This window comes from Theropithecus gelada, chromosome 1 (assembly GCF_003255815.1).
Source record: "Theropithecus gelada isolate Dixy chromosome 1, Tgel_1.0, whole genome shotgun sequence".
In the NCBI taxonomy this organism is placed as follows: domain Eukaryota; kingdom Metazoa; phylum Chordata; class Mammalia; order Primates; family Cercopithecidae; genus Theropithecus; species Theropithecus gelada.
This window is the reverse complement of record NC_037668.1, coordinates 98,179,594-98,202,524: the sequence shown is the minus strand read 5'-3', so window position 1 is coordinate 98,202,524 and position 22,931 is coordinate 98,179,594. Positions and strand designations below refer to the sequence as shown.

Below are 22,931 nucleotides of genomic sequence, written 5' to 3'. Positions count from 1 at the left end.
AGATATGTAATTTTGGAAAATAACTACTATTAGGTCTATTTTTCTTCTTGAGAAATAGAAATAATATTTGTTTCATAGGATTATTGAGCAAATTAAATGAATAAGGTATCACAAGTATACAGCATAGTGCCCAACACATTTAATAGATACCCATGAAATGCCAGCGATTCTATTGATTATTTGTATTTATTTATTCTTTTTTTTGAGATAGGGTCTCACTCTGTCATCCTGGCTGGAGTGCAATAGTGTGACCATGACTCTCTGCAGGCTTGACCTCCCACTCTCAGGCAATCCTCCCACCTCACCCTCCTGAGTAGATGAGACCACAGGCATACCACACTACCATGCCCAGCTAATATATATATATATATTTTTTTTTGAGATGGAATCTCGCTCTGTTGCCCAGGCTGGAGTGCCGTGGCGTGATCTTGGCTCACTGCAACCTTTGCCTCCTGGGTTCAAACAATTCCCCTGTCTCAGCCTCCCGAGTAGCTGAGACTGCAGGCACCTGCCACCACACCTGGCTAATTTTTGTATTTTTAGTAGAGACAAGGTTTCACCTTGTTGCTCAGCTGGTCTTGAACTCCTGACCTCAGGTGATCTACCCGCCTCGGCCTCTGAAAGTGCTGGGATTACAGGCCTGAGCCACCGTGCCCAGCCCCCAGCTAATTTTTAAAAATTATTGTTTGCAGAGACAAGATCTCCCTATGTTGCATGGACTGGTGTTGAATTCCTGGGCTCAAGCAATCCTCCCACCTCAGTGTTCCAAACTGTTGGGAATACAGGCTTGAGCCACTGTACCGGCCAGTGTTTTTTAGATATTTTAAAATTAAAGTCAGCCTGGTGTGGTGTCTCATGCCTATAATCCCAGAACTTTGGGAGGCTGAGGTGGGCGAATCACTTGAGGCTAGGAATTTGAGATTGGCCTGGCCAACACAGTTTTGCTAAACTGCATCCCTACTAAAAATACAAAAATTAGCCAGGCATGGTGGTGCACGCCTGTAATCCCAGCTAGTCAGGAGGCTGAGGCATGGGACGCTGAGGCACAGGAGGTAAAGGCTGCAGTGAGCCGAGATGGCATCACTGCACTCCAGCCTGGGCAACAGAGAGACTTTGCCACAAACAAACCAACCTACCTAAAAGCTAAAGTGGTCTTAATATTACTGGATGTTTTTCACTTGTTCGACAAAACAGTTTGATTTAGTTTATCAAGTTAGAATGAAGGCGTTCAATTTCAGATTTAAAAAGTACGTATGAAGAGTTGGTAACAAAGTTTATTTCATGTTTTTATAATCCTTTGTGTAATAAATTAGCTTAAGCAGCAGGTTGAGGACATAGAAAACTGAGGAGATATTAGATGGAGGTAACTAGGATATTGGAGCACTTAGTTTTATGATATACTTGGTGGATACAGTAAATTCACTATTAGCCAGGTGGTGGTGATGATGATTTTGCCATTTAAAATACTGAATTAGCACAGCATTATATTTAGCATCATAGTAGGAGGTATTTCTGTTTATATTCTTATCTGTAAAAAGAGGGATTGAATTGTTGAACTGACTTCTAGTTCATAAATCTTGTGATAATATGATTAAAATTTGGACTTGTAATGGAAGGTTTCATTTGTAACTTCAGTAGGTACTGATGCTTTTACCCTCTCTTTTCTTGAGGGGTTAAGAAAACAAAGGATAATTATCCAGGAACATGGACACCTTGACTTCTTCACCTAGGTTATCTGTGTAGACTCTGGTGGACACTTCTTGACTTAAATTCAAAAATTTTTTGAATAGATATTATATTCACATGCTTCAGAATTCTTAAAAATAAAAGGATACATTTTAAGTTTTCCTTTCACCAATCTCTACCTATCTAGTTCCCCTCCTGGGCAGCAACTAGTGTTATCAGTTCCTTATCTGTGTGTATGTGTGTTTTTCTTTGTTTTTTTTTTGTTTTTTTTTTTTTTACCATTTGGAGCATGGTACTTCTTTTTCTTCCTGAAAGATAGAGAAGTGAAGAAAGGGAACTGTTGCCACCTCTTCCACTATTGAGACAAAAAGAGATATTCAGGAATTTATACATTTGATTGTAAAGGTCTTTTCTTTTTTTTATTTTCCCCTCCACCGAGTTGGAGTCTCGCTCTGTCGCCCAGGCTGGGGTGCAATGGGCGATCTTGGCTCACTGCAACCTCTGTCTCCCAGGTTCAAGTCATTCTCCTGCCACAGCCTCCTGAGTAGCTGGGATTACAGGCATGCACCACCATGCCCGGCTAATTTTTGTATTTTTAATAGAGATGGGGTTTCAACATGTTGGTCAGGCTTGTCTCAAACTCATGACCTTGTGATCTGCCCACTTCTGCCTCCCAAAGTGCTGGGATTACATGCATGAGCCACTGCTTCAGGCTCATCTCTTCTTTTTTACTGCCAAATGTGTATCTCCAGCCTATACTTCTCCTTTGAATTCTAGATTTTGTATTCGTCTTCACTTGGAATCTCAGAGTTGTTTTAAAATTAACTTGTCCAAATTGGAATTACCATTTTCTGCCTCCTTCCCTTTCACCTGGCCACCCATTCTTTTAAATTACATCGTTAACTATCTAGTTGCTCAAGCCAGTCACTGAGATCATTCTTTGTTTCACCACTTCTTACTCCCCATGCACATATAATTAGCAAGTTATTTTGAACCAGTCTACTTCTGTCTCCTCTGCCCCCACATTGAGACTGACCAATTTTAATTATATTTTTTCCTGGGAATGTTGCATCAGACTCGTAACTGGTCTCTCTGTGTCCCCCTCCAATCTATTCTCTACATGAGAACAAGAATGATTTTAAAATGTAATTTGTATCATGCCACTTTCCTGCTATAGTAAAGTAAAATATGTATACCTTTCAGATAGATGAAAAAACAAAATGGAATAATAAACATTGTCAATCTGGAGGAAGGTAAGAAGGATGAGCAAAAGGAATATAGAACAGGCAGGACAAATAGAAAACACAAAAAGGGGCTGGGCTGGTGGTGGCTCACACCTGTAATCCCAGCACTTTGGGAGGCTGAGGCAGGCAGATTGCTTGAGGTCAGGAGTTCAAGACCAGCCTGGCCAACATGGTGAAACCCTGTCTCTACTAAAATACAAAAATTAGCTGGTGTGGTGGCGCATGCCTGTAATCCCAGCTACTCGGGAGGCTGAGGCAGGAGGATCTCTTGAACCTGGGAGGTGGAGGGTGCAGTGAGCCAAGATCGCACCACTCCATTCTAGCCTGGGTGGCAGAGTGAAACTCCATCTCAAAAAAAAAAAAAAGAAAACACAAAAAGGATGCTAGATTTAGATCCTGATATATCAGTAAATATATATGAAACTGGATTAAATGTTTCAGTTAAAAGACAAATACTGTCTTACTGTAGGATTAAAAACACCCAACTGCATGCAGTTGGAGACGTATCTAAAACATCAGGATGTTAAAAAGTTGAAAGTAAGAGGATTGAAAAATATATTCCATGTGAATACCAATTCAAAAAAGTTGGTATAGTGGTAATGGTGTTAATATCCTAATAGGTTTTTTTTTTTTTTTTTTTGAGATGGAGTCTCACTGTGTCGCCCAGGCTGGAGTGCAGTGGTGTGATCTTGGCTGACTGCAACCTCCACCTCCTGGGTTCAAGTGATTCTCCTGCCTCAGCCTCCTGAGTAGCTGGGACTACAGGTACACACCACCACACCTGGTTAATTTTTGTATTTTTGATAGAGACGGGGTTTCACCATATTGGCTAGGCTGGTCTCGAGCTCCTGACCTCGTGATCCGCCTGCCTCGTCCTCCGAAAGTGCTGGGATTACAGGCATAAGCCACCGTGCCTGCCCCCTAATAGGTTTTAAAACAGAAAACATTATCTGAAAAAAAGGTGCATGTCTCACAACGAAAAGTGGTTCAATTAACAAAGAATCTATGAAGATTTTAAGTTTGATTGCACTTGATAACATGGCTTCAAAATATATCAAGCAAAACTTGCTAGAATTACAAGAAGACATAGAAACCCCAATTATAGTGGGAGATTTTTAACATTCCTCTCTTTGTAACCAAACAAGCCAACAACAACGACGACAAATCAATAAGGATATAAAAAACATGAACAACACCATTAAAATGGATCTAGTAGATTTATATAAAATGCTGAACCCAACAACTGCAGAATAAAAAGTTGTTTTTTTTTTCAAGGATATAGACAGCATTTACAAAAATTGGTCAGACTCAACCATAAAGCAAATCTCAATGCATTTCAGACGACTGAAATTACACTGCCCGTTCTCTAGCTTATCTGCATTGCTAGACATTTTTAAAAAGGTAGATATATTAGGAAAACGGCTGAAATATCAATCATCAAATCTGTTTTAATAAATTAGAAGAACAATTTTAAGTTGCTTAATTTCCCATTTTGAGTTTATTTTACCCAAATAAAATAGAAGTAATAAAAGAGCAGGAATGATTAAATTAGAAAAATAGAACAACAAAACCAACACTTTGTTCTTTGAAAAGATGAATAAAATTAATAGGCCAGGCACAGTGACTCATGCCTGTAATCCCAGTATTTCGGAACGCCGAGGTGGGAGGATTGCTTGAGTCCAGGATTTTGAGACCAGCTTGGGCAGCATAGTGAGACATCTCTACTGAAAATTAAAAAAAAATATTAGTCGGGTGTGGTGATGTGTGCCTGTAATCCCAGCTACTTGGGAGGCTGAGATGGGAGGATCACTTGAGCCTGGAAGGTTGAGGCTGCAGTGAGCCATGATTTTGCCACTGTACTCCAGCCTGGGTGACAGAGCAAGACCCTGTTTCAAAAATAATAATAATAATAATAATAATAATAATAAAAAACAGACTGATCAAGAGAAAAAGAAGGCACAAATAACAGATAATAGGAATGAGAAGTGGTACATCAGTATAAATTCAAAGGTCATAGTATATCATTAATGGATATTTCGAACAAATTTTATGCCAATAAATGAAAATAGATCAACAATGCTAGAAATATTTAGTTTGTCAGAATGCACATACAAAGGAATTAGAGGGCCGAGCGCGGTGGCTCACGCCTGTAATCCTAGCATTTTGGGAGGCCAAGGTGGGCGGATCACTTGAGGCCAGGAATTCGAGACCAGCCTGGGCAACATAGTGAAACCCTGTCTCTAATAAAAATCCAAAAATTAGCCGGGTATGGTAGTGGGCACCTGTAATCCCAGCTACCTGGGAGGCTGAGGCAGGAGAATTGCTTGAACCCGGGAGGCGGAGGTTCCAGTGAGCCGAGATCGTGCCACTGCACTCCAGCCTGGGTGACAAGAGGGAGACTCCGTCTCAAAAAAAAAAAAAAAAAAGATAGCTCAAAGTAAAGCTTTGGTTTTGGCATAGCTGGTGTTGACCTTTTGTTTTTAACACCAAATTGTCAACAAGTTTGTTTGCTTTTTTTTTTTTTTTGAGACAGAGTCTCACTTTATTGCCTCAATAAAGTCCTCACCCGGACTCAAGCGATTTTTCTACTTCAGCCTCCCGAGTAGCTGGATTACAGGTGTGCACTACTACACCCGGTATTTTTAGTAGAGACGGGGTTTTGCCTTGTTGGCCAGGCTGGTCTGAACTCCTGACCTCAAGCGATCTGTTCACCTCAGCTTTCCAAAGTACGGTGACTGTACGCGAGAGCCACTGCGCCCAGCCAAATTTGTTTGCTTTTTGGGACTACTTTTAGGTCTTGGTAAATTATCATCGAATGTGAATGCAAACTTAGGAAATTTAGTTCAATATTTTGAAAAGAAGGAAGAGGACTTCATTCTAGACCAATCAAATTGGAAATTGTTACTTGCTCATGTTGGTTTTTTTTTAACCTTGTATTATGCTGAAGACTGAAGGCACTGAATAGTTTATGAATCTGACCCACAGGTGGCTCCTAATGTATCAGTGCATAACTGTGCTTAAAATTGTTTTTAAGGGCCGAGCGTGGTGGCTCAATCATGCCTGTAATCCCAGAACTTTGGGAGGCCGAGGCGGGCGGATCACCTGAGGTCAGGAGTTTGAGATCAGCCTGGCCAACATGATGAAACCCCATCTCTACTAAAAATATAAAAAGTAGCTGGGCGTAGCGGCACTCACCTGTAATCCCAGCTACTCAGGAGGCTGAAGCAGGAGAACCACCTGAACCCCGGAAGCGGAGGTTGCAGTGAGCCCAGATCGACCTCTACACTCCAGCCTGGGCAACAGAATGAGACTCTGTCTCAAAACAAAACAAAACAGCAACAACAACAAAAAACGTTCTTAAGCATTTTCATTTTATTTGAACTGAACATATTAGTTAGTAGTAGTAGGAAAACTGTGCTTTACTGAGAGTTCCTAATGTGGAAAATTCGCTTGAGTGTCTCAATACCTCCTTTGCAGAAAGTGAAAAATTGCAGACATAGAGTTGTTTGTGAGGGGAGGGGTGGTTTCTTTAATATCTTCATGAGATAGGTATGCAATTTCTACATGGGAGGAGAGAGAAACCAGTTTTACTAAATTCATATATAAAACTGCCTATAATGAAAGATGCTTTTCTTTTTTTTTTGTGAGATGGAGTTTTGCTCTTGTTGCCCAGACTGGAGTGCAGTGGCACCATCGCGGCTCACCGCAACCTCCGCCTCCCAGGTTCAAGCGATTCTCCTGCCTCAGCCTCCTCAGTAGCTAGGATCACAGGCATGCGCCATCACCCCTGGCTAATTTTGTATTTTTAGTAGAGATGGAGCTTCTCCATGTTGGTCAGGCTGGTCTTCAACTCCCGACCTCGGGTGATGCGCCCACTTTGATCTCCCAAAGTGCTGGGATTACAGGCGTGAGCCACTGCACCTGGCCGAAAGATGCTTTCCGTCATTGCATATTTCATATTAAAGTACTAAGTACAATGGAAATTTGTACCTCCAGTTCTTATTTCTGAAAAGCATAATGTGACTTGTATCTCCAAATCTGCCTTGTTTTTTTGTCCCTAGTTAAGATAAAGAGATTTTCTGTAATCCAGAGTTTTGTTTTGTTTTTGGTAAAATTGCTTACAGAGATGACTTTATTTTATTTATTTATTTTGAGACAGAGTTTCACTCTTGTCGCCCAGGCCGGAGTGCAATGGGGTAATCTTGGCTCACTGCAACCTCTGTCTCCCACGTTCAAGCAATTCTCCTGCCTCAGCCTCCCAAGTAGCTGGGATTACAGGCGGGTGCCACCATGCCTGGCTAACTTTTGTATTTTTAGTAGAGATGGGGTTTTACCATGTTGGCTAGGCTGGTCTTGAACTCCTGACCTCAGGTGATCTGCCTGCCACTTTCCCAAAGTGCTGGGATTACAGGCGTGAGCCACCGTGCCTGGCCATGGAGATGACTTTAGTGTAGTGAATTTCTTTGTGCTGTTTTCTAAATTTTGCTCAAAATAGTATTTTGCTGACTTTGCCAACAATTCCCATTCCATTCTGCCTTTATTGAGCAAAAGTGTGTGTGTGTGTGTGTGTGTGTGTTTGTGTTTTAATCATGGCTGATCTCTTGTCAAGCTAAGAGGAAACTGGAATTTATCACATGCACATCTCTTATTTCATCCTGCATATGATCCCTTGATAATGTTTAGCTTATTATTTTGGTCGTAATTAATGTGATGACTTCTGTAAAATTGCTAATATGTGAAATTTAGCAAATTTATTTACTAACTTTTTAATTTCAAATATTACTGTTGATTTAATATTTAGATCATAAGTGTGGCTTAGGGTATCATTTTGAAATTAACTTAGTCATTCTATAACAACAACTATAGGATGTAGTCCAAACTTCATAGCACAGCTTTCAAGTCTTTTTCTTTTGCTCATCATTCCAATTTCATTCTTTACTGTTTTCTATAACTTCTTCACTCTCACTAATAACTTTTTGTTTGTTTCCCAAATATAAATTGCTCCTGCACTTGAGTGTGATTTGGGTAACTTAAAAAAAAAAATCTGGAATGCTAGCCAGTGTTGCTTTTGTTCACCTACAGATTTCTAACAAATTATTTAAGGCTCATTTCATTGTGGTCCATTCTTCAATATTTAATTCTCTGCAAAGTTATGAGCCCTGCACTATGTTCCACAGTCAGGCTATCTTCCCTTCTATTTAATAAATAATAATTATTATTTATTTTCATATTTGTCTAACAGAAGACTTTCTGAACAACTTGAAGAGTGGGATTCGGTCTTACTGATTTTCGTCCCCAAGGATGACTAGATATTTAAATTGTTTGCTAAATGAACAAAGAATAATGTGAAAGAGAAATTAGCAGCCAAAGGAATCTGTGAAATCTGTTTGAAAAATAAATCTCAAAATGGATATCCTTTTTTTTGGAGGGGTTGGAGAGTACATTGTACTCAGAAATCATGGTATCTTCTGACTTTAAATTTACTATATAAGCAATATTATTTTGCAGTCACAGTATTTTTGCTTAAAATCTGCCAGTGAAATTTCTGGAGGAACTGAAACCACTTTTAAGTAAATGTTCTTATGTTTTGACACCTTCTAATTTATTTATTTTATTTTTTTTAGGAAATACTCCTTTACACCTTGCTGTGATGTTAGGAAATAAAGGTTAGTAAATCTTTTCTTTTTTATGGTTAACTTCATTTAGGTATAGTCTGTTTAAACTTTTTAAGATTAATTTTGTCTTTTGAGTTTTTAAAAACTCACTTATTTTGTTAATTGAACTTGGAATTCAGTATATTGAAATTAGTAAATATTTTCTTGTTTTCCATAGCCCTTTTTAAAGTGTTGGTGGAAATCCTGTACTAATTTTAATGTCTTTTGAAACTATATTTTTTCCCCTTACTTGGTTGTTTTATCAAGCAGGAATTTATAATTTTAGAAGATTTATTTCCAAATATTAAGATTCATTAATTATTATACTTTTCATATTAGAGTTTTATATGATTTTTAATACATAATATTTTATATCTCTAAAGTCATAAGTTGAGCCTTTTGTATGGTAGATAATTGCGAAAACTTAATACTTGTTTATTAAGTATTTGTTAAAGTATTCATTCTTTAATTTAAAAAACCTTATAGGCAGGTGATTTAAAAGATACCTACTTTTGTAGGTTATTCCTAAGTGCAGTAAAACTTCAGTTATTTGGATCCCCAGTTATTCTGGAAAGTGAGGATTTTAGATAGCTGAATAGCAATCCTTTGAGTACTAGATTTTTATATTTTAAATGTGTTTGATAGAATTTTTTTTTTTTTTTTTTTTTTGAGACAGAGTCTTGCTCTGTGGCCTATTCTAGAGGGCAATGGTGCAGTCTTGGCTCACTGCAAGCTCTGCCTCCCGGGTTTAAGCAATTTTTCTGCCTCAGCCTCCTGAGTAACTGGGACTACAGGCGCGTGCCACCACGCCTGATTAATTTTTTGTGTTTTTAGTAGAGACGGGGTTTCAGCATGTTGGCCAGGCTGGTCTTGATCTCCTGACCTCATGATCTGCCTGCCTCAGCCTCCCAGAGTGCTGGGATTACAGGTGTGAGCCACCGCACCCAGCCAATAAAATTTTTTAAAGAAATACTATTGTATATTTTTAAACAGGCTAATGAACTTCTGTTAAGATTTTTTTTTCAATGATCTAGAGGTATCATTATGAACATCTGTTGTTGTTATATGGTATAATGTATCTGTCAATGTAAACATTTGATCTGAATGTCTACTGACCTAGGGATATTGTTAGAACTTGTTTTTATTTTATTTTATTTTATTTTATTTTATTTTATTTTATTTACTTATTTATTTTAAGACAGAATTTCACTCTTATTGCCGAGGCTGGAGTGCAATGGTACAATCTCGGCTCACCACAATCTCTGCCTCCTGGGTTCAAGTGATTCTCCTACTTCAGCCTCCAAAGTAGCTGGGATTATAGGCATGTGCCACAACGCCTGGCTAATTTTGTATTTTTAGTAGAGATGGGATTTTTCCATGTTGGTCAGGCTGGTCTTGAACTCCCGACCTCAGGTGATCCGCCCACCTTGGCCTCCCAAAGTGCTGGGATTACAGGCATGAGCCACCGCGCCTGGCCTTTATTTTATTTTTGAAACATGGTCTCGCTCTGTTCCCCAGGCTGGAGTGCAATGATGCAATCATGGGTCACTGCAGTCTTGAACTCCTGAGCTCAAGTGATCCTCCTGCCTCAGCCTTCAGGGTGGCTGGGACTATAGGCACATGCCACCATGCCCGGCTAATTTTTTTATTTTATGTAGAGACAGGTTCTCCCTGTGTTGCCCTGGCTTGAACTTGTATTGTTGAAAAACAAAGTTATTTTGCTAGTTTGATTTTTAAGTCCAAATGTTTAAATGAAGCATATGATCTGTAGGATAGTATACTTTTTATTTTAGAGACAGGGTCTTGCTCTGTTGCCCAGACTGGGGTATAGCAGTGCGATCCTAGCTCACTGCGACTTCAAACTCCTGGGCTCAAGTGATCCTCTCGTCTCCAACCTCCCAAGTAGCAAGGACTAGAGAGGCACATGCCACCATACCTAACTAACTTTTAAATTTATTTTTAGAAATGAGGTCTTGCTATGTTGCCCAGGCCATTCTCAAACTCCTGGCCTCAAGCAATCCTCCCTCCTGGGCCTCCCAGAGCACTGGGATTACAGATGTGAGTCACTGTGCCTGACCTTAATTTTTATTTTAATTCTATAAAATTGGTGATTCAAATCTGTATCTTCAATGTTATAGTTATGGCTTTTTTTCTTCTTCTTCTTCTTAACAAGGAAGATTAACTAGAGTAACTTCTAAGTAAAGAGATATTCATTAAAAGGCTACATATTAGAGAAACTCAAGAAGTAGGGGCCAGCCAGGTCTCAGGAAGAGTGGGAACCAAGATGTTTGGAGGAATCAGTCGTTCTCCTATCTATTTCCTTATCATCTTTCAATCTCTTATGGTGTGTCTGCTGTTCTGTATATCTGCAGTATTCTCCTTTTTCATGATTGACTTTTTCTGTTTACTGAAATTGAACAGACCTAAAATAATTCTTTTAGGATCCTAAGTTTTAGTGACTTTCTGGTTTCAGTGTTCACTACTAACTAGACGGGTTTCTTAGGTTCCCAAATTTCTGAGCAAAAAGTTTGATTGGTCCAGTTTATCTCAAGCCAAGCCACAAGTGATGGGTGATGGCGGACTTATTAATTATCTGTCTTTAAGATAGGTATTTGCTTCTTTGAAATTAGTGTTAGCTAGACTGACTTGGGTGAGATTTGGGGGTAGGAGAGGGAATCAGGAATACAGAGGAAGTATGTTTACTTTAGCAGAAATGTATATAGGGCAGGCCATGATTGACATCTCTAGCAACCTTGGTGAAAATATGTCAGATATAGTCAGCTGAATTTGATCAATAAAAACTTACGCTTTTTTTTTTTTTTTCCAAAAGAACATTGGATTGGAACTTTAGAAAATAACTATAATTTATTATTTACAGTATACCAGATGCTTTTCCTAGTACTTTACATGTATTTACTAATTTAACTCTTACAACAACCATGTGAGTGAAGTACTATTATTATCTCCATTTTATGGAAGAAAAACAGCCCCAAAACTTGCCTAAAGTAGCCAAGTTTCAGTTTCAACTTGGGAGTGCCCGGCTCTAAAATCTGTTTTAACGGTGTATTGCTTTGCCCTCTTTTTCACTAAGAACCATTCAGAAAGGTCTATTATCAAAGTTGGCCAAGATGCAGCTTGCCAAATCTGATTGCTATTCTGGAATCCTTCCTAATTTAGCACTTTAGTAGTTAATATGGATTTACCAGGATTTGAATGTGAAATGAAGCCTATCTGCCATCTCTGGTTTAGGGTTCTAATTTTATTTTTCCACTCAAATATATTCTGACAGAGGGTATTCTAATTTTAGATAGATGTATTATTATGCTTCATCATATGTTTATATCAGCCTGTTTTAAAATGTATTTCAGCCAGGCGTGGTGGCTCACATCTGTAATCCTAGCACTTTGGGAGGCCGAGGCGGGCAGATCACTTGAGGTCAGGAGTTTGAGACAACCTGGGCACCATGGCAAAACCCCGTCTCTACTAAAAATACAAAAGTTAGCCGGGCATGGTGACACATGTCTATAATCCCAGTTACTTGGGAGGCTGAGAAAGGAGAATCACTTGAACCCGGGAGGTGGAGGTTGCAGTGAGCCGAGATCATACCACAGCACTGCAGCCTGGACGACAGAGTGAGACTTCGTTTCAACAACAACAACAAATTAAAATATGTTTCATAAAACATTAGTTTCTTTGCATCCATTGAAGTACAGGAGAAAAACCACATTAGTTTCATGGGATATTGAAAGGTATTTAGAAGAAAATAGAGTTTCCAGAGCAAATCAATTTGAAAAATATTAGGTAAATAAAAGTTAAAAAGTTTTCTTTGTTGTGGAACTTGTTAGAAATCTGATATGCTAATATGCATTGTAATGTTTCAAGTTGGGGCATGTGTTGGCCATAGTGGTCAGAGTTCCCCACAGTTATTTGATGTTTGCTCTTTTTCGCAAGTATCTTGACAGACTAGAGTTCTGTGGGATGTATTCTGGGAAACACTTGGTTAGATGACTCAGGATCTGCAAATAATGTTGGCATTTGTTGTTTCTGAATCCTTTTCAAATAGAGTAGACACAACCGATTACATACTGATCCATTAGCATTTTTCCAGTTGTGTACCCTTTTTTTTTTTGCTTTTTTTCTTATGATCTTTATGTATGTGTTTGTATAATTCTCTTTTAAAATAACTCCAAACAAACTTGAAAGTCTGTTTATATTTTTTATATTTGGTTGCAAAAGAGTGAGATTGGAATATGTAGTGGAAAATAAAACATCTACTTTATACTTAGTGTTTCTTTTTTTTTTTTTTTTGGGTTGGAGTCTAACTCTGTTGCCCAGGCTGGAGTGCAGTGGGATGATCTTGGCTCACTGCAACCTCTGCCTCCTGAGTTCAAGCCATTCTCCCACCTCAGCCTCCCTAGTAGTAGCTGGGATTACAGGCATGTATTACCATGCCAGGCTATTTTTGTATTGTTAGCAGAGATGGGGTTTCACCACGTTGGCCAGGCTGGTCTCGAACTCCTGACCTCAGGTGATTTACCCACCTCGGCCTCCCAAAGTGCTGAGATTACAGAACCACCCCGCCTGGCCTACTTAGTGTTCTATATATTGCTTTTATATTATATCATTGTTCAGCCTAGATAGTCTATTCCCTTTTATCTTGTTTTAAGATACACTGTACCTTTAGTGATTTCATTTAGTAGTAGCTGGGATTACAGGCGTGTGTTACTATGCCCGGCTGATTTTTGTATTGTTAGTAAAGACAGGGTTTCTCCATGTTGGCCAGGCTGGTCTCGAACTTCTGACCTCAGGTGATTTACCCACCTTGGCCTCCCAAAGTACTGAGATTATAGGTGGGAGTCACCATGCCTGGCCTACTTAGTGTTCTATACATTGCTTTTACATTATATCATTGTTCAACCTAGATAGTCTATTCTCTTTTATCTTCTTTTAAGATACACTGTACCTTTAGTGATTTCATTGTTGAAGTGCGTGTTCTGTTTGTGTACTTTTCTATAAACACAACAAAATTTCCCAGGGCCTTCAAATAATATTTTGATTGCGGTAAAGAGAATCTTTTATACTTCTACATGCTTTCTTTCTCTCACGCATCTTAACCTACTGAATAGCGTTAATTTTTCACCACAGAAACTGATTTTTTTCTGAATTTCTGAGTCCATTGACTAATATTAGTGATGTCATATGGGAGGTTATTGAACTGTGGATTTGGATGGAAATGAAGAAGAATATTATACTTAATTAAGGAAGATTTCAGGAAGTTTTACGAGATGATATAGAAAAAGTAATCTTTAATTCTTAACCTTTTGGTTGAAAACATCAGAGAAAGGTTTTTCAAACCAGTTGCTGCAACTTTTAATTCATTTTCAGTCTTTTTTGGATCTGCAATTTTTAATTTTTTTCCTAAAGTAACTTTAGAATTAATAAGGTTTCTCACTTTAATAACTCTAGATATTCTGTTGTTTCCAACTGTCCTATTTTTCTCTTTTTTTTTTTTTTTTGAGACAGAGTCTTGCTCTGTTGCCCAGGCTGGAGTGCAGTGGCACGATCTCGGCTCACTGCAAGCTCTGCCTCCTGGGTTCATGCCATTCTCCTGCCTCAGCCTCCAGAGTAGCTGGCTCTATAGGTGCCCGCCACCACGCCTGGCTAATTCTTTGTATTTTTTTTTTAGTAGAGATGGGGTTTCACCGTGTTGGCCAGGATGGTCTTGATCTCCTGACCTCGTGATCTGCCCGCCTCGGCCTCCCAAAGTACTGGGATTACAGGCGTGAGCCATCGCGCCCAGCTAACTGACCTATTTTTCTCATTGATTCCCTGTATATTTGATCACCTTTATAGTTCTTACTTATTAATCTGTGATTTCTTTCTGTTTTTTTTTTTTTTTTTTTGGTTTGTTTGTTTTTTGAGATGGAGTCTCACCCAGCCTGGAGTGCAGTGGCATGATCTCTGCTCACTGTAACCTCCGCCTCTCGGGTTCAAGCAATTCTCCTACATCAGCCTCCTGAGTGGCCAGGATTACAGGCGCATGCCACCACGTATGGCTAAGTTTTTTATTTTTAGTGCAGACAGGGTTTTGCCATGTTGGCCAGACAGGTATCAAACCCCATACCTCATGATCCGCCCACCTTGACCTCCCAAAGTGCTGGGATTATAGGCATGCGCCACTGTTCCTGGTCTAAATGTGTGATTTCTATTCCTCATAATTTGCGTTTTCCACAATCCTTGTGTTGACTTCTTCCTGGCACATTTATGCATTCTTTAAGCCTTAGTGCCTAATTGTTAACTACCTTCTTTTCTTATTATGCATTGTTAACATTACCGAGAGAAGACATTTGATTGATCTAATTTTTTTTTTTTTGAGACGGAATCTTGTCCTGTCACCGAGGCTGGAGTGCAGTGGTGCGATATCGGCTCACTGGAACCTCTGCCCCCTGGTTTCAAACGATTCTCCTGCCTCCGCCTCCTGAGTAGCTGGGATTGCAGGTGTGTGCCACCACCCCTGGCTAATTTTTGTATGTTTAGTAGAGCTGGGGTTTCACCATGTTGGTCAGGCTGGTCTCAAACTCCTGACCTCCTGATCCACCCACCTCAGCCTCCTAAAGTCCTGGGATTACAGGTGTGAGCCACTGCACCTGGCCACCAGTTCTTTTTTTTTTTAATTATAAGACTATGTCTTATATATAAGACTAGGTTATTAGCATATCTATGAGTATGTAATTTTTTATTAGTTGCTAATCTCTACTTCAGCTGAGTTGTGACTAGTGAGTGAAGGGCATCTGTTCTGCTGGGTCTGTGGCATATCAGAAACATTGTTGACATGTCTAGGATAATATGTAAATCTTATATGAATTCTAAGGTATTGCTTTAGATATTGTTGTGCAACTTGCTTTTTAATATTTTTATATTATCTTTTTTTCTTTTCTTTTTTTTTTTTTTTTGAGACAGAGTCTTGCTTTGTTGCCCAGACTGGTGTGCAGTGATACAATCTTGGCTTACCACAACCTCCACCTCCTGAGTTCAAGCGGTTCTCCTGCCTCAGCCTCCTGAGTAGCTGGGACTACAGGCGTGTGCCACCACGCCCAGCTAATTTTTGTATTTTTAGTAGAGTCGGGGTTTCACTATGTTGGCCAGGCTGGTCTCGAACTTGTGATCCACCCACCTCAGCCTCCCAAAGTGCTGGGAGTACAGGTGTGAGCCGCTGCTCCTGGCCCATTTTTTTCTTTAATGACTTTTTTTGGTTACTAACACATGCATGTTGAAACACTTGAAATCATACAATACATAGATATATAAAAACATCATCTCTCTACTTTTTTTCCTGATGTAGTTAACATTTACAGCCTCATGGATATCCTTTCATATCGTATGCTTTACTTACAACACAGACTTTGTCTTCATGGAAGTAGAATCCCTACAGATAGTACTTTGCCATATTTTTCTTTTCTTTCAAAAGTCTACCATGAAATAGCTATAGAAATTTGTAGATATCTTACATGTTTACATTCCCGTATACATGTATACATACAAACATATTTACAAAACCCAGTGGTTTTTTGGGAGATGGGTCCATTTGTTTTTATTCTTTTTTTAAAAAAATTTTCTTTTTATCTTGGCTGTCATCCCCTCTTCTTATTAATCCCCTTTCCAATAAACATGGTAACGCATGTTAAAACCTGCTAGATATTCTTATATAGATTTCTGTATGCTTATTATTATATAGAAATATTTGTGCATGTGTCTGAACATATATACATTCGTGTATGTAGTTTTTTACTCATTCCTTTAATTTATTTATTTAGTTATTTATTTATTGAGTCAGAGTCTCGCTCTGTTGCCCAGGCTGGAGCGCAATGGCGCTATCTCGGCTCACTGAGACCTCTGCCTCCAGGCTTCAAGCGATTCTCCTGCCTCAGCCTCTGAGTACTGTGATTACAGGCGTGTGCCACCACACCTGGTTACTTTGTGTATTTTTAGTAGAGATAGGGTTTCACCATGTTGGCCAGGTTGGTCTTGAACTCCCGACCTCAGGTGATCTGCCCACCTTGGCCTCCCAAAGTGCTGGGATTATCGGTGTGAGCCACTGCACCTAGGCTTACTCATTGCTTTTTAAACAATGCAATCATTATATACTTTTGTGTTGAGCAGATGAATTGTATCACTTAGCAGTACACCGTGAAAATTCCTTTAAGCCTGTTGGGATGGCTCTAATTGATTCCTTTTTTTGATTTATTTAATTCCTTTATCCTTCTCAATATTTTATTATAAAAAATTTTAAATATACCCCCAAAATTGAAAGATTATCACAACAAACACTCAAATACTTTCCACATAGACTCAATAATTAACATTGTTTCATATTTTAATTTATCTTTGTATGTTTTATATATATAAATTTTTGTTGTTGTTGTTATTTGTTTTGTTTGTGTTTTTGAGCTGGAGTCTCACTCAGTGGCACGGTCTTGGCTCACTGCAACCTCTGCCTTCTGGGTTCAAGCAGTTCTCCTGCCTCAGCCTCCGTAGTAGCTGGGATTACAAGCCAATGCCAACATGCCTAGCTAATTTTTTTGTATTTTAGTAGAGACAGGTTTCAGCATGTTGGCCAGGTTGGTCTTGAACTCCTGACCTCAGATGATCTGCCCCCCTCAGCCTCCCAAAGTGTTGGGATTACAAGCGTGAGCCACTGCTCCTGGCCTGTATATATTGTTTTTGTTTTACCATTTGAAACCTAAATGTAGATATTATGACATTTTACTCCCAAATACTTCAGCATGCACCTCTAAGAATACAGATGTTCTCCTTCATAACCACATTATCATTATCACACCAAGGAAAATTAATGATATCTTTAAAATATCGTGTCATACCCAATGCATATTGAGATTTCTCCAATTGTTCCCAGAATGTCATTTATAGGTTTTTTTATATTGAAACATGACCCAGTTGAGGGTCACTCATTGCATTTGGTTGTTATGTCTCATAATCTAGAGCAGTTTGCTCACCTTTTCCCCAACTTTGTGCCCAACTTTTTTGAAAAGTCTTGACCAGTTAACTTGTAGAACGTCCTTTCTCTCAGATTTGCCTGATCATTTTCTCTCCATATTTCTTAACCTGTTCTTTATCCTTTGTTTTTTCTGTGAATTGAAAATTAGCTATAGAGGCTTTATTAGATTCAGGTTAAACATTTCTGGATAGAATATTTCATAGGTGAAATTAGGAACTTTACATATATCACATTGGAAACACACAATACTAGATTATTTCATTGTTAATTGCCACTAAGTTAGATAGTTTAAGTGATGATCTTCAAACATATCCATTGTAAAGGAACATTTTTCTGTTTGTTATTAGTAAATATTCTTGGGACAATACTTCGGTTCCATGTGAATATACTATTCCCAGCATAAAGCCTTTTACCTACTGGCTTTAGCGTTCAATAAAGACCTTTGCCTAAACCAGTTACATGGGGTTTTATGTTAAATTACATGGGTATTATGTTAAATTTTCTAATTTTATCATTTATTCTACATTTATTAGGTAGCATTGCATTATTCTGTAAGTAAGAACTTATTGCCCTCCCTTTTATTTCTTGATGTTGTTATGGGCTTATCAGTTTTTTTTTTTCAATGTGTTACAACTAGTTAGCCATTATTCTTTTTGATGCTAAATTTCCCAAATTTGGCTCACCATTCAAGCTAGCTTCTCTGTACTTTTGATATGACTCTAGTCTTAAAAAATGACTGTATATTATTACTGTAATGTAGATGCAACATGCCTATTATTGCCCTACTGTGGACATTCACTTTGTTTCCAGTATAATTGCCATACAAACAACACTAAAATAAACATTCGTTTATTTTCTTTTATACCTATTTATATATATAGGTATATAAGAATACCTATATTTTTATATACTGTTACTGGATTGAAACACTGCTATGAAATTTCTGTATTTATTTTACATTATTGTAATGAAGTTCCCTGCTAGTATATTTATTTCCTCTATCACTAGGAATAGTGCTAAAGTGCCATTTGTTCTCCACCTTAGCCAACCCACATTACACTGTCTTGACACTCTTACTTCTTTTAAAGCACTTATCATTATCTTGCATTATTTTTCTTTTCTAGTTATTAATTTACATGTTATATTCCAACATAGGAATTGCGCTGTTCGATAGCAATACCTTATCTAGTACCTGGTATTTAGAAATTGCATATAATGGACATTTGGTAAATATTTGCTGAATTATTGATTGAATGAATGGATGGATGGCTGTCTTTTTTTATTTATTTTTTTTTTGAGAAAGAGTTTGGCTCTTGTTGCCCAGGCTGGAGTGCAATGGTGCAATCTCGGCTCACTGCAACCTCTGCCTCCCGGGTTCAAGCGATTCTCCTGCCTCAGCTTCCTGAGTAACTGGGATTACAGGCATGCGCCACCATGCTCAGATAATTTTGTATTTTTAGTAGAGATAGTATTTCTCCATGTTGGTCAGGCTGATCTGGAACTCCCAACCTCAGGTGATCGGCCCACTTCGGCCTCCCAAAGTGTTGGGATTACAGGCGTGAGCCACCGCGCCCGGCGTGGGCCTCAGTTTTAACTTTTTTCCTGTTAAATAAACTTTTTATTTTATTTTAAGATGGAGTCTTGGCTGTGTTACGCAGGGTGGAATATAGTGACGCAATCTCGGCTCACTGCAACCTCTGTCTCCCGGGTTCACGCGATTCTCCTGCCTCAGCCTCCCAATTTGCCGGGACTACAGGCGCATACCACCAGGCCTGGCTAATTTTTTGTATTTTTAGTAGAGACGGGGTTTCACCGTGTTAGCCAGGATGGTCTCGATATCCTGACCTCGTGATCTGCTTGCGTCGGCCTCCCAAAGTGCTGGCATTACAGGCATGAGCCGCTGCGCCCGGCCAACTTTTTATTTTTAATTAAAGAAAAAGTTTTCTCAACCTATAGAAAGGTCTATACCTTAGACCTCTTTTGATTATTTGAAAAACTATCTAGATTTATCGTTGTATCATAAGCCGAGTTTTGCCCCTTTTTTGAACATTTTTCCAACAATAAGAATTATAAAATTTGAAAAATAAGTGTTTATAGGAAACATTACTGACTCTTTTTGAAAGCACTTTTGTTTCTGAAATAAAAAATGAACTTTCTATTTGACATTATGGACATAAAAATCCTCTTTTGGGTTTTACTAGCTGATAGATATTTGCATGTAAATCACTCTTGAAGTTCTTGGGTTATCTTTTAGAGTATGAAAACATGAAAAAAATACTCTTGGGAACAATTATTAGGGAACATGATACCTTCTTTGCAGAGAGATCCAATTTACTTTTAGGTAGTAGAATGGATACTTTTTAAATCTAGGGATCTGAAATTACCTGGTTTAGTTAGATACACAGGAATTTTTCAAATTACATAATTCTACATGGTACAGCGTTTATTTAATCTATTTATGTTAATTTGGTATTTTAAACTTTTATATATTTATATATAGAGATTCTAAAAATTGCATGATGTTTGATATTATTACTACTTTATTTTGCAGAATGTGCCCATTTACTTTTGGCTCACAATGCTCCAGTCAAGGTGAAAAATGCTCAGGGATGGAGCCCTCTGGCGGAAGCCATCAGCTATGGAGATAGACAGATGAGTAAGCAATATGAATTACTGTTGTTGATGTATCTTCTAAAAATATGAAGTCATGCATTTGAAATATTCTTCATTCAATTTAACTTGCCATGATATGAACATTTGCAATTATATATAAACTTACTTATGAATTATTTATGACTTAGGAACTTGAACATTGGGTGGTACACAGAAAGAATTGAGAAATCACGTTTAAAATTATGAATTTTTTTCTTTTGCAGCATTCTACCTTACTGATGTTCTCTGATTTTTTTTTTTATTCATCCATAATACAGGATTTTAAAAAAATGAATAACCTGACTGTCTTTTTGGCAACTGCTTAACTATTTAGGCCATTATTGGAACTAAAAATAACCATAATGTTACAATAGTTACCTGCTTTAGTTGGTAGGTATAGATTTTGCTGGAAGCAAGGAAGAAGACTGTCTCTATTTTGTTTTAGTCATTAAAAGAGTATTTCCAAAACATGTTGTATTCTTTTTGATAATATGCTGAATGTTCAGTTATTCCAGTCTCCTTCCTCCTACCCGTAATTTTTTTCAACTTCACATACAGATCTTATTTTTGTCAAGTATATCTCAGTGGTGGAAAATTTTACAAAACTTAATCTGGACGAATGGGAATATTATCTTGCTGATAATATTATCTTTATAGTTTTAGGCTGAAAATGATTAAATCTAACTTTGTGGAAAAAAATAAAAAACGTTGGCAGCTTTATTAAAGAAATGCATAATGTGGAACTCTTCTAGGATGTTACATAGATTCAGTCTTACTTTGATGTTATGTTTTGGGCTCTTCTGGGCACTTAAGATTTGGCAGGCTGGGCGCAGTGGCTCACGCCTGTAATCCCAGCACTTTTGGGAGGCCAAGGCGGGAGGATCACCTGAGGTCAGGAGTTCACCACCAGCCTGGCCAACGTGGTGAAACCCCGTCTCCACTAAAAATACAAAAAAATAGCTGGGCATGGTGGTGGGCGCCTGTAATCTCAGCTACTCAGGAGGCTGAGGCAAGAGAATCGCTTGAGCCCAGGAGGTGGAGGTTGCAGTGAGCGGAGATCGCGCCATTGCACTCTAGCCCAGGCGACAAGAGCAAGACTCCGTCTCAAAAAAAAAAAAAAAATTATTTAGCTGTATATTCTACAATGGCACAATCTTGGCTCACTGCAACCTCCACCTCCAGCGTTCAAGGGGTTTTCCTGCCTCAGCCTCCCAAGTAGCTGGGATCACAGGCGCTTGCCACCACGCTTGGCTTATTTTTGTATTTTTGGCAGAGACGGGGTTTCACCATGTTAGTCAGGCTGGTCTCAAACTCCTGACCTCGTGATCTGCCCGCCTTGGCCTCCCAAAGTGCTAGGATTACAGGCATGAGCCACTGTGCTCAGCCTATAAACAACTTTTAATGGTGAAGTTATATTTGGGTCTAAGATTTACTGAGATAAAATTGTAATATTTTAACAACTAAAATGAGTGTATTTTTTTTTTTTTTATTTGTTATACATTGACAGTTGTCCTTTCTGGACATGTATCAGGAGACTCTCATGAGAGCAAGAAACAATACTAATCCTAGAACTATTTCAAGGAAAAGATAAAAAATGTGAAAATGCAAAAGAAAGTGATAATAAGAGTTGCAACAACTGGTCTGAAGAAACTTCCTCTGATTTTTCTAACTAATTAACAAAGTGGAGAGGAAAGCAGATTGGCTTCTGGGTTTCTGTCTAGTGTGACTTTTGTGACTTTCAATTATTCTTTTTTTTTTTTTTTTTTTTTGAGATGGAGTTCCGCTCTTGTTGCCCAGACTGGAGTGCAATGGCAGGATCTAGGCTCACCAGCAAACTCTGCCTCCCGGGTTCAGGCGATTCTCCTGCCCCAGTAGCTGGCATTATAGGCATGCATCACCACACCTGGCTAATTTTGTATTTTTAGTAGAGATGGGGTTTCTCCATTTTGGTCAGGCTGGTCTCAAACTCCTGACCTCAGGTGATCCACCAGCCTCGGCCTCCCAGAATGCTGGGATTACAGGTGTGAGCCACTGCACTCGGCCTCAAGGATTCTTTTATTCAGAATCAGTATTTACTGAGTCCTTACTATAAAACATGTGTGCATATTAAGATGTGGAGAATAAAATACCTTGTCTCTTCTGTTTAAGAATTCATAATTACTGGGAAGGCCAATAAACAAAATTATCATGGAAAATTAGTTAAAGGATATTTAACAATCAATTTAAAGGTAAAAGATTGAGGCTCGGATAGTTGAGATCTGTTCTTAAAGTGATTTTCTTAGGTAGAGTGATATCTTAGCCATTCTAAATAATACTCCATTGACTATTATTATGTAATTATATAGCCATAATTGCTCAGTGTTGATATTTTCATTACTTTCCATCACATAAAACAAATACTTAACTGCTAACTTAAAGGATAATTAATTGAATAACTCTTACGGTGCATATTTAGAAATATTAATATAAATGTATAATGGTGTTAAACATGTGTCTGTACTTATTTTTATTTATTTATTTATTTTTGAGGCCGAGTTCCTGTGATTCTCATGCCTTAGCCTCCCGAGTAGCTAGGACTACAGGTGCCTGCCACCGCACCTGGCTAATTTTTGAACTTTTAGTAGAGATGAGGGTTTTACCATGTTGGCCAGGCTGGTCTCGAACTCCTGACCTCAGGTA

General features: G+C 38.4%; 1 protein-coding gene across 3 annotated transcripts in view; it reads left to right on the top strand.

The window, feature by feature from the left end:
* ANKRD13C (ankyrin repeat domain 13C) overlaps nt 1–22,931 on the top strand; it is an 88,627-nt gene that overhangs the window by 11,522 nt on the left and 54,174 nt on the right. For 2 of the 3 annotated variants that reach the window (XM_025360429.1, XM_025360412.1), the window contains exons 2-3: nt 8,555–8,596; nt 20,152–20,256. In XM_025360429.1, the coding sequence (XP_025216214.1) occupies nt 8,555–8,596; nt 20,152–20,256 (147 nt within the window). The remainder of the gene's footprint in view (nt 1–8,554; nt 8,597–20,151; nt 20,257–22,931) is intronic. The other variant, XM_025360421.1, reaches the window with a different exon arrangement.